Here is a 12,195-nt window from a genome sequence, read left to right as displayed (position 1 = left end):
AACCTATTTAATAAAATCTTTCCAAAAAGTCACTTTGTGATTTACTGGCTACCAAAGGATTCTAATTTTTTTTTCTTGGGAAGAGGTGAGGCATCTTTTTAGGGAACAATTTACAGGTGTTCACCATCTGTGCCTTGCTCTAGCCTCTCACGACACTTCCTCCTCTCTCTGCTTAGCCAGCTGGGCATACGCTTTACAAAACCAAAGTTAAAATTGATCTTAGTCCTAAGGAAAAAAGGAGTAAGAAACCAAGCAAAAGCAAAAAACACTAATGAAGTTAGGTGGGGTTTTCCCCCCCCCTTTTGTGCACAAAAAACCAAGTGTGCTTCTTTCTGAAGACAAAACCTCCAGTGATAGAAAACTTGTTGGAAAAAGTTGAAATAAAAATGTGTTAAGGAGTGACCCTGTTTTGTCTGGAACGTATTTAATCTAAGAAAGTGCACATTTCTCTCTCAAAGCAGAAGCAAAGAGTCCCATTACCTGGCCTTCCTCTGGAAGACAACTTACAGGAAAACAGCCCTGTCACACTGAGTCACAAGCTAGGCTACTCCCCCGCCCTCCCCCAGGTAACAAATATTAAAAGCCACAGGCTAGCAAATGCAAAATTTATTTCAACTGTACATAACAGACGTCTTTTTTTCATATATATAAAACAAACACTTCATTGCCATATGCAACCACAAACAATAATATGCATACTGTACAATACAATGCAACATCAGGTTTACATCCAACTGAGTCTTCAAATGGCAGTCGTCCACCAGAAATGGCTTTCCCATTCACAGAGAAAAAGCACAATATATAGATTTTTTTTTTCAAGGTCTCATACCACTATTTACACATTACTGTGTTTTGGCAACCTCACGCAAAACACATAATTAATATAGCTTATATACTGTGGCAAGCGTAAGTTCAATGGCAACACCACGGAGGCCCCCACACAAGGCCCGAGGCAGCACTCACCTACCTGTGGGTTCAGGGTCTTCACCCTCACGCTAGAGCACCGACTGCGCACGCAGCCAGGACAGAGCCACACAAACGAGACTCCCTCTCCGCACGACTGAAGCTCCGCAGGGGGAGGGAGAGTCCCGGCCCCCGGGGGCCACGTCGCCACTGCCACCCAGGGGCCACCTCCAGCCTGTGGCACGGACACTTCCAACCAGGTCACGAGAGCTAATGGTGCCAGACACTCACAACAAGCCCGAACAACAAAGAGCCAGGGTGTTGTTCTGCAGTGACCTCAACGTCAGCAGAATCCCTGCCCACGTGGCTTTACTAGTACCAGAGGACGGATGAGGAAGGGTGAAACCCTGGCGTACAGGAAAGGAAATGGCTCAGGAAGATGACCCCGATGATACCTGGCAATGCAGAAAAGTCCAAGTGCAACGACTAACGGCGTCTCACCGCTGTGCTGTGCGCAGCCCACAACACGGGCAGCCCGCGGTCACTAAGGCCTGGCAAAGGCGTCTCAGCCAACGCACAATGACACAGCCTCAAAGCAAAAAAGGACACTCTAACGTGATGATCAGAAGAGGGGACTGCTGTACGTACACAAAATAAAACCACTGCTTCTAAGTTCACTCATGAACTTCGTAGTTCCGTTTCTTCCAAAATTCCATCTGCTATCTGGCTGACCACGCAGAAACCCCATCTCTCCCGTGGGCTAATACTGGGCTCTAATTTTAAGATTGCTCAACTTCTTTATATTAATTGATACAAAACTAGGAAATCTCCAGATGGCATGAGCAGCCCAACAGCTATCTGGGAACAGACATGCTTGGAATTCTCCGTCTTCCTCACGACCTCACCGCACGCGGTCCCCGAGCCGGCTGACTCTCTAAGCACCGCGCCGCTGCAGGGGGCCACCAGCCCCTCTGGGCGCGTGAGCGACAGGACCCGGCGCCCCGCCAGCAGCGGCACGGTGCAAGCAAGGGCGGGCACTGCATACGTGGTGTGGTGAGGTAGGGGACAGGGGAGACGGCCCGGCCACCCTGAGGAGAGGAAAACCAGCCATTCCCGGCTCCTCACGGCATCTGGCTTCCTGAAGTCGGTCTGACTGAGCACTTCACACGCGACCACGAGGCTCCCTGTCCACACCAAGCACAGCATGCGTGGGGGAGGGTGCTTCTCCACTCTGGCAATGACCAAACGTGGTTCCGGTGCCACCACTGAACGTGACACATCACATTCAGTTTTCTGAAGCCGAGATTCATCTGAGGGAGGCCAGTGAAACCTCCTCACAACAAATCCCAGGGAAGCGGGGGGAGTCCCCTCCAAATCGGAGATTTTCTTCTAAGTGAGTTACGTGGCAGCTTAGGTCTTTGGCTGACTCAGGTGGCCCCAAGACACGCAAAGGAGGAGGATCACACAGGATGGGATGCCGTAAACGGAGTTTCACTGCAGCTACTCGCTGAAAACCACGCGTCCATCGCAGGCAACGTAATGTGGAGGTTGGGGCGCAGCCAGGCTGGGACCGAAGCCAAGCACTCACCTTTCGGGGTACAGCCAACGCCTCTCTGAACGGAGTCTCACGTACACCTTCAGAGGCTGCGCGCGTCAGAGTTTGCATTTAATCTTCAGCAGGGAGGGACTCCAAACAAGGGGAGCATGGCATCGTGACGCGGGGGAGGGTCTGAGCTCTGACAGTACCTGGCCCTTGGACAACCCCCACCCCACGGGCAAACGGGGACGTGGGACAGCCATCTGTGGTGCACGGACGAGCACAGAGCCCTTGCCGGCCACACCGACACACGGCTCCCCGTGGCCGCCAAGTGCCCCGAGGACTCTTCAGAGAGTGGTGTCCGAACTGCACTCAGCCCTCTTACTGAGCGCTTCCTTCTCCTGTCTCCTCAACTACTTGGTCAGTGGGTCCATCATACATAGAAGATGTGGATCCCCATACAAGGCCAGAGCCGCCTCTGTGTTGTTTGTTGATCACAAACCTGTATGGTTTCAGTATAAAATATAAAAGTGTTCATACAGCTGTATCCAAAAAGAAATGAGACAGGTGCTACACTGAGAATAAAAACCCAGACCCCTTGGAGCTGCAAAACCGCCACTACCCACGGAGAAAAGCCCCGGGCACGGGCCACGTGAGCACACCATCTCCTTCAACAGCAGCGACTCGAACGGAGGGTCAAATTGGCAATTGGGCCTCCGCAAAATACAATGGGAAGTATCAGAAACGCTCTCAAAAGTTGTTAAAATATCACATAAAAGACAAGGAACAGCAAGAAAACATCTAAGAAAAGCAGGCTGCGATACAACAAGCATTTGTTAAGAAAAGCTCAGAAGTGCATTAGTTCTGGTGAGAGATATATGAGCAACAGCTCTTACGAGATGTAGAACCCATTCTGTAACTATGGGCTGTCCATATACTGTCATAGTCAGAGTCTTCCGAGAGGTCTGAGGGCTCCAAACGGGAAAGGCTACTGCGACGACCCAAGGAGTCTAGACTTGATTGGTCGTCGTCAGCCAAGACGTGATTATGCATCAGGTCAGTGCCTTGCCATGCTACGACGGGAGGGACGGAGTGACAGGCAGAGGTGGGAGGGGACGGACAGGAAGAGCCACAACCAAAAACATGAAAACAAAAGCAAAAGGTGATGGGAAGAGAAGGAAAAGAGAAAATATTGTTAAAAAATGGCAACAATGTTCATTTCTCCTTATTTACGGTGGGTTTTTAATAGCACAACCCTTAGAATAAAAGTAGACTTAAATAAATCTCACAGTATTGTTTGCAAACTGTCTCTTTTTACAGATCTTGCTACGAGCCCTCACATAAGCTCATGTCCACAGATCATTCTACAGACATTTCACAAGTAAACTATTCCATTAGCAAATAGTCTCATTTATGACATTTGTAAAAGAAACCATTTAGGTGTTAAATTAGGAATTGTTTCCTATTCTTTAGGTGGATATGTTGAAGCAAAAGAGTTTCCAAGGATTTTTGACTTCTTCAGTTCATCTTTAGGATGGGGTCTACACTTACCTTATCAAACCACCACCACCGTAAAAGTTTCAGAGTGGAGTAGGGGTTAAATAGGGTCCACGTCCCTGGGGGCCCTTCCTTGTCGCTGCACCACCCACGATTGCAGCGCCCCGCAGAGCTCAGCCAGGGGACAGGGGAAGGGGGACGCCTGCTCAAACGTTCTCAACCCCAATGCAGACCCTTTACTGGCGGGACAAGAGACACGATGAACCGAGAGCCACTGTGTTAACAGGAGGGCAACAGAAGACAAAGGGCACCAGATGGGAGAACAGCAATCAGCCAGAGAGGAGCCACACCTGGGAGCGAGGGCCCTGGCCAGGGAGCTGTGCAGGGGCATGCAGGCTGCAGGGACACCACGTGACAGACGATGGCACACCACGGCAACCATGGCCTCCGTCCTATTCCTGCTCCTGGTCAAAGCTGAGTCCATTCCCAAACCTTAACAAGCAGGGGCGGCTACTCTGCATTCCTTCAACTAAATCCCTGGAGTCTACGAGGGTCACTACTTCCTCGAGACAGAAATCGATTCCAAAGATGTCTGGTTTATAATGTCTTGTTGGCATCCAAATGGACACCGGAAGGAGCTGAATTTGCCTGTTTTGGCTAAGCAGTTAACACGAGAAGAACCGCCTCCATTGTAACCCCGCACTGCCTTTCCAGCATAAAGGATCAATTTCCCCCTACCTTACCTGGTCACAAGAGTATTAGGGTTACGGCCATATAGGAGTGTGCACACGAGGCCCCAGAGTGATTAGCCCATAGTATCAGCTGAAAACAAAAACCAATGTATCGTGCAACGCTTTCCTTGCACAGGAGAAATGGAAACATGTAATACAGAGGACAAATAATCTGCATGACCTATGGGCCATCCCTTCAAGGCAGCCAAAGCAGGGACCACAGGCACATCGTGGGGCACAGTCTCCTGGATGGACAAACGAGGCTCTCACAAACGAACAAACACACACACACACACACACACACACACACACACACACACACCCTCCTGTTACCCGGTCTGTTCACCTGAGACTACCAGGTTAAAATTTTATTTCAAGGAATTCAAGTTGAAAGAGTTTTTTAAAATCTCAAATTCAAAACCCAAAACACTAAGCCCACATCTTATATATCCTATTTACTTAAAACAGTCTCTTATCAAATACAGAAAACCAATGTATCAAAAGACAACAAACTAGATTTACAAACGATCACTTGACTTGACTTCCACCCCATCTTCAGGCCTTTGCATTTCGCCCCCATCCTGCTGACCAGTCACTATGAAGAGGTGTTCTCACCAGGGCAAATATGGACAAGAGTCTCCATGTGGCCATCGGGCCACAGGGAAATTTCTAGGTGATCTGCAGACACCCCCTGGGGTTTAATCCTACCAGCCCTACCTTCTTAGCTGTCACCATCTTAAAAAAAAAAGCTAAAGGAGGTAAAAATTCCTTTTCCCACCTGTCCTTTTTTCACAATTAGTCTAATAGCAGCCAGGACAAGATTTGAGCCGCCACAGCGAGGTGGTGGGAATGAAGCCGAGGTAGCAATGTGTCCCAAGTGAGTGTGGAAACGGAATCCAAAACACAAGATCCAACAGAAACCAGTTTCTATGCCAGAAGACACGAATCCAGTCTCCGACAAAACAAAAATGAAACCCAGAAGCCCACCTAGAAATGACAGTGCAGGACAGACACCCTGCGGTGCCGCGGCCCTGCTCCGGAGAGAGGGCAAGTCAGACCACGCGCACCGTCCCATCTGTACCCCCTGCCGCACTCCACCACCAAATGCCGGCAAGGAAGAGACGACAGAGCCCACCCATTTCCTGTCTGAGCAGATGAAGATTTCCTTACTACGACCCTGTGCATAAAGATACAGGAAAATGCAGTGGTTGGTGCTAAAACCTACCAATAAATTAGTTGAGGTCTACTTCCAAAAAATTTTTTAATGCAACATTTAAAAAAACGGGGCGGGGGGAAGCTAAAAAAGCCTCACTCTTGGTTTATATTTTTGACAATTCTAAGAATCTTAAGTCCCACTATCACACCAATAGAACAGTTGAAACAGCTTAAAGTAACTGAACCAATCTTTGGTCTTCTAAGCCCATCTGTTGAAGCAGCAGAAAGCTCTATATATTCTGGCAGCACCTAATACTTAAAGTTTCCCTGGCAGGGTGTTCTGCAGAAACCTGGTCTCCCCCTGACAGCTCTGACCCTGTGCAGAAACCCAGGGACAGGGATCCCCGCAGGCTCTACAGGGTGAACCAGCAGAGTGTCACTCCGAGGGCCGCCCCCACACGCCAGCGAGCCGATGGCGACCAACCCCGGCCAGTCCTGCCCCGGCAGCCGGCTACCATGAAACTTACTCGAATTGAGCGTTTGCCGCGTTTTGGCGCTTGTGCAATAAGCTTCGATGACTTTCAGGATCTGCGCGTCTTCTTCCAAAGCAGCTGTGCCTGTCAAGACACAGCATGTCACAACTGAGCTAACGACAAGTATGTGATACAGTCTAAAAACACATTTTCTTGTCAGATAATGGTTTTCCAAAATTTATGAAGTTTATATTCAAAAGGTTTGTTTTCTTTCAAGTATTTTTTTACCTGCAACATATCTAGCAAAAGGTTAATATCCTAAATCTATAAAAGCTGCCTTACTAATCCCTAAGAAAAACCATATCCCTCCCACCCCGGAGTTGAAAACAGGCCAAGGAACAAGCAACTCACACAAGAACACCATGAGAAAAGAACTTTATTCTAAGAAGTAAAACGTTAAAACAAAGCATCAGGTTTTCACATAAGCCTGACAAAAAAAGTCAGACCGTCCCCAGTGCTGACAGGGACAGCGGGAAGGAAAGATCTGGAAGGAAAGCTTCCCACCACCCACAGCTGACGGGTACGTAGATAAGTACAACCCTGGAAAGCTTTGGAAAGCGCGTTTCCTCCAATCTCCGAGTTTGTGATCAAGATTTCATCTATAACACTTATAAGGCACAACCTAGACCTTGAAGGAGTCACTCCAGACCTCTTCCTTCCCCTAAGGATTACTCCAGACACCGGCTTCACCTATACTCAGACCAAAGGAATGGAGGAGGATAGATCCTTCCGGACTAACAGCATCTACTGCTATCAGTCCCGGATACTTCCTACTTCACATGACCCTATAGTTGAACTATTTCTCTTTCCTGAACTACTAAGTTTCCAATATTTTTTTGTATATGCTAAGATATTACATGTGCACATACACTTTAAAAGGCTCACCTACTCTGGCAAAAATGCAGAAGAATGGAAGACTTAAGTATTTATAAGCTGTAGAAAGCCTCACCATTTTATGACAGTAACACACATGCAAAGCAAGCCAAATGTACTCTACCAAAAAATAGAAGTTCAATACCTTCTAGAAGTTTTACAGTTTCAGGTCTCACGTTTAGGTTCTTTAACCCATTCTGAGTTCATTTTTGTGTCGGGTGTAAGTGGCCCAGTTTCATACTTCTGCGTGTAGCTGAGTTTTCCCAACACCACTTGTTGGAGAGACAGTCATTTTCCCAATTGCATACTGCCTCCTCTGTCATAGAGCGGCTGATCATAGACGTGTGGGTTTATTGTGGGAATCTATTCTGTTCCACTGATTTAGGTGTCTGTTTTTGTGCCAGTACCATACTGTTTTGATCACTACAGCTTTGTAATATACCTTGAAATCTGGAATTATGATACCTCCAGCTTTGTTTTTCTTTCTCAAGATACCATATGAACCACTAATTCCACTACTGGGGATTTACCCCAAGAAAACAAAACCACTAATTTGAAAATATCTAATGCATCCATATGTTTACTGCAGCATTATTTACAATAGCCAAGATATGAAACCAACCCAAGTGTCCACCAATAGAATGGATAAGGAAGATGTGGTACGTACATATACACACACACACACACACACACAGGAATATTATGTATGCATCCATAAAAAGGATCAGAGCGTGACATTTGTGACAAGGTGAATGGACCTGGAGGGTATTGTGCTAAGTGAAAGAAGACTGAGGAAGACAAAATACCAGAAGATGGCACTCGGAATCCAAGATAAAAGCAAACAAGTACACAGAAAGCAAAGTCAGACGTGTAAATGCAGAGAGCCGATGGGCTGGGGGGTGGGCAAAGTGGGTGAAGGGGAGTGGGAGGTCCAGGCTTCTGGTTACAGAGTGACTAAGTCGTGGGGATGAAATGCGCAGCCCACGGCGCAATGGCAGCGTTTACGGTGACTGACGGCAGCTGCACTTGTGGACAGCACAGCAGAACGTACAGACTTGTCAAATCACCACGTTGTACACCTGAAACTAAGACGGCCTTGCCTATCAACCACACTAAGAAGAACAAAAACAAACCTCACACCGAGAGTTTCAGCGCTGAGAAACGAACTTAAACGTCACCGACTGGAACCGATCCTTTCATGACGAGCTCCTCCCTCAGGAGAAGAGAAGGTTTCACCCCCTGGGGACCAGCTTAACCTCATGGGCAGGTCACCCCTCTCCACCCAGAGCAGAGTGGCCTCCGAGCATGGTTACCTGTCCGCACAGCGGATCAGATCACTCCTGCTAGATGTCACCCGGCACCCAGAGAAAGCACGGATGCCAGAACGGGCGCAGGCTCCCCCAGGACGTAGCATGAACGGCTGTCACCAAGCCTCCCTTCCTCACAAATGTCACAGGAGATAAATGAGCAGGACAGCACACATTTTCGGGGTGGCATGGGCCCTCCCACGGACAAGAAAAACTCTCAGGATTTGGAATGTAACAAGGAGCCCGGTAACTTCGGCGCACGGAACATGACACGAAAGCAGCTGCTCAACGAGCAGGCAGACGGCAGACGCCTCGCCTCCTCCGCTGCTGTGGAGGCCCAGCTCTCCTTTTACCTCCAGTCCCTCCAAGCTCCTGGTGTGGGCTCCGCCCTCCCACCACCCGGACCCCATCTTCGTCTCTGCACCCCCTCTCATGGGGAGATACCATGATCTCACCCCTGGCCGGGGCCTCAGCACCACTGTGCCACACGGCCGGCCTGCGGCATCCCTGGCCGTCACCCCTGTAACGGCGGCAGTTCCACACCCAGTTGTGACAACCTAAAAGGTCTCCAGAGGAGAGTATCCCCCACAGTCCCTCCCCCAGGGGAGAAAGCACAGCTGCAGGCTCCCTCTTCAAAAACATCTGAACCCAGGCACCTGGGGGCTCAGTCGGCTAACTGACATCAGCTCAGGGCACGATCTCAGTTTGCGAGTTTGAGCCCCGCATCCGGCTCTGGGCCTCACGAGCGTCCACCGGGGCCCTGAGGCTTGTGCAAGTGCAGGGGAGGATCAAGAGCCGTAGCCGCATGCCTCCAACAGGTGCAAACCACAGGGCAAAGGGAGTAGGAAGACCAGGTGGTCCCAGGTCGACCCTGCACCCCAGCCCAGCTTCCCCAGAACAAGGGATCGGCATGGAGGCCAAGAGACCGCGAGCAGCCCCATCGAGTGGAGAATCACGCGTGCGCTGCACCGCGGGCGCCAGCTAGATCTCCTGCTGGTGCAGGGCTCCGCTATCGCTCAATTTCCTCTAGACGTGACAGTAAGGCTCAGACCCCCGCGTCTGTCTCAAGTCTTTGAAAAGCCATCAGCCATCTCTCTACCCAACGAACGCTGTGCCCAAGACAGACCTGCATCCTCACCGACACATGCCGCACGTACTCACTTTTCCTCAGGGCGAACTCTTCATCTGAAGGCTTCCGCTCAGGCTTGCGCTTAGGTAGCAACTTTTTCATGGTCTTGGGACTCTTACTAAGATCCTAGGGAAAGAAAAAGGAAAAAAAAATCATTCTGACAAATTCCAAAGACACTAGTTTTTCCTGGAGCATCAGCGTGAAATACTATGTCACTTCAGCCGCTCCTGCCAAAGAGCTTCCTACTGTACTCCCACTGTGGTGTCCTGGCCAGCTGCCAGGCGTTAATGGAAAATCGAGAGGGTGCGGGCTCTGAGGAAAACCCTCCTGTTACTCGGACCAGTCACAGCACGGTGACAACACACCAAGGAGGTGTCACGGGCTCGCGGGCAGCGTCTGGAGAGGAGACGGCCGGCTGACGCGTGCAGAGATCCACGCATACAGATTCCAGAGCAGACCCACCTGTTGCAGCCAAGCAGAAAGAAACCGGGAAAACCATGGCTAGTTTTAGAAGAAAGGTAAGATCAAGTCCCTCAGGACAATACTTGAAGCCTCAGTACAGAAGGAAAGGGAACAAGTTCAGTCCATCGGCCTTGAGCGCAGATGCAGGCAGGCAACAGAATGCGGGCTGTGCCCCTGACGGGTCCACACGCCAGCGCACGGCTCGGTCACAACACAACGGCCTGCAGCAGGACAGAGACAGCAGGCCAGAGTCCAAGGGGACAGGCGGGGCTTCACTGCCGAGTGTGTGTTAAGTTACAGAAACCGTTCATGACTCTTACAACATGACACCGATGCGACACGGACTATGGGAAGAACCAGACTGGAAGCACAGAAGGAACACAGCTTGGTTTTCAAAGGGAGCACTTCAAAATCTCTTCTGCTAAACCGTACAGCCTCTTAAAAAAGCAGGAAAACGCGCTCCCAAAGACATACCACCCTCCCTGCATGTGTCCTATGGCTTCCGTACTTCATGGTGAACAGAGAGGGGGGCCCCAGGAGCACACACACGTGCAGGTTGCGTCCCGACCATGGACACAGCAGCCCCATGTGCACGCTCTGCGAGAGGACTTCCGCCGAGTGTCTGGAAGCACTCAGTGACACAAGGTGACAATTGCAGATCCTAACGTCAGGTCCGGCAAAGCTAGTGCAGCAACACAGCAAATTGTGAAGCCCAGGCTCACTGCCCCCTCTTCCCTCACCCTTTCTGCCCCCTGGCTGGACACACTCAGTCCACTGGTTCCTCCCTAGCAATGAGGTTGCCACCAGCACTGCCCAAGCAATCCACAAAGACTAAACGAGCAACAGACACCAACATCAGTCACGTAACCGCCCACGGCAAGGACACTTCGCACCTGGGCCTACGACCACTGGCAAGACGCAGGTCCTCAACAACAAAATTAACAAAAACCTGCAAAGGACAGGTTATAATTTACATAGTATTTCTGTGGGTCGTAAAACACTTAGGGCTACTAGCAAGGACGGAGGGTCTAGGTCCCTGGGCGAAAGGGACCTCAACTGGACGTGGAGAGGTGTACCAGGACACGCCACCTCACTCCCACACTCAGGCTCCCCATGCTTATACTCACAACCACACCCAGCACCGCAATCATCAGATTCCTCAAATTCAAGTATTTCTTTTTCTCAAGATGCTTCCTTTCCTGAAAGCAGGTTCAGCGGAAGCAGCCTGGTGTTAAAGCACAGGGCACAGCCCGCCAACACGGGAGCAGAGGACAAACCACACTCTGCCACTTTTATTTGTGCATGCACTCTGTCTGCAACAGCTTTTGGTGACAAATGCAGGGTCCCCGGGTGGCTCTCACTCAGGCCTGGAAAAGGGTCCTACAGCCTAGCAGAGCAGCACAGAGGTAAGCAAGACTCAGCATGACAAGACGTGCACAGTAACTGCAGGCTGAGCGGGAGGCCAGCCCCAGGGAGCCCTCTGGCCCCGTGGGTCCAGGAGGCAGGAAGCCAGGGCCGTTCGTGAAGGGCACAGCAAGGTAAGGCTGCAGTTCCCCAGTAATCAGTACTTTTCTCATGTCACAGAATCAGACAGAAACGCGGGATTCTCCGGATTTCTGAATTCACCAGAATGAAGCACAGAATAGCTGGCCTAACACGCGGAGATGTCAATGTCAAATTCTTGTTCGTCTGCGCTCAAGACCTCACCTCCTTGTAGCAGAGAGCAGCGGAAGGCCGCAGGGGCGGGGCAGGTCGCAGGCAGCTGAGGCTCCACGGCTTGGGGGTCTTCGGAGGCTCCAGAGGCCCCCAGTTGATGGTGGTGTGCGGAGTGCCGTGATGGGAGGGGTGGGGAAGCGTGTGGTAGGCAGGCGTCAGGGGTGCCGGCTTGCTGTCTGCGTGCTTGCCGGATGGCGCGATCGGATGAGAGGGGAGCTGGGGGTGGGGGGGGGGGGTGGGGGGGAGACAGAGGGAGCAGAATATGACAGCTGCCATCAGGGGCCTCTCAACCAGACCCATGAGGTTCTGCCCACTTCTCAAACACTCCCACTGAAAAACACCCAAGCCGTCA

General features: G+C 50.6%; 1 protein-coding gene across 5 annotated transcripts in view; it reads right to left on the bottom strand.

Annotated features, from left to right (window-relative positions):
* The window catches only part of ARHGEF7 (Rho guanine nucleotide exchange factor 7), a 106,939-nt gene that overhangs the window by 8,663 nt on the left and 86,081 nt on the right, over nucleotides 1–12,195 (bottom strand). For 3 of the 5 annotated variants that reach the window (XM_047081802.1, XM_047081783.1, XM_047081795.1), the window contains 3 exons: nucleotides 11,835–12,059; nucleotides 9,698–9,791; nucleotides 6,351–6,440 (listed from right to left, as the gene is read on the bottom strand). In XM_047081802.1, coding sequence (XP_046937758.1) covers nucleotides 6,351–6,440; nucleotides 9,698–9,791; nucleotides 11,835–12,059 — 409 coding nt within the window. Of the gene's footprint in view, nucleotides 1–3,336; nucleotides 3,514–6,350; nucleotides 6,441–9,697; nucleotides 9,792–11,834; nucleotides 12,060–12,195 lie in introns of all 5 variants that reach the window. The other 2 variants (XM_047081808.1, XM_047081790.1) reach the window with 2 other exon arrangements.

This window comes from Lynx rufus, unplaced genomic scaffold (genome assembly GCF_022079265.1).
Source record: "Lynx rufus isolate CCGP_SWC_20201006 ecotype Redwood Valley unplaced genomic scaffold, mLynRuf1.p SCAF_1, whole genome shotgun sequence".
NCBI classification, from domain to species: domain Eukaryota; kingdom Metazoa; phylum Chordata; class Mammalia; order Carnivora; family Felidae; genus Lynx; species Lynx rufus.
This window is presented reverse-complemented; position numbering and strand designations above follow the sequence as displayed.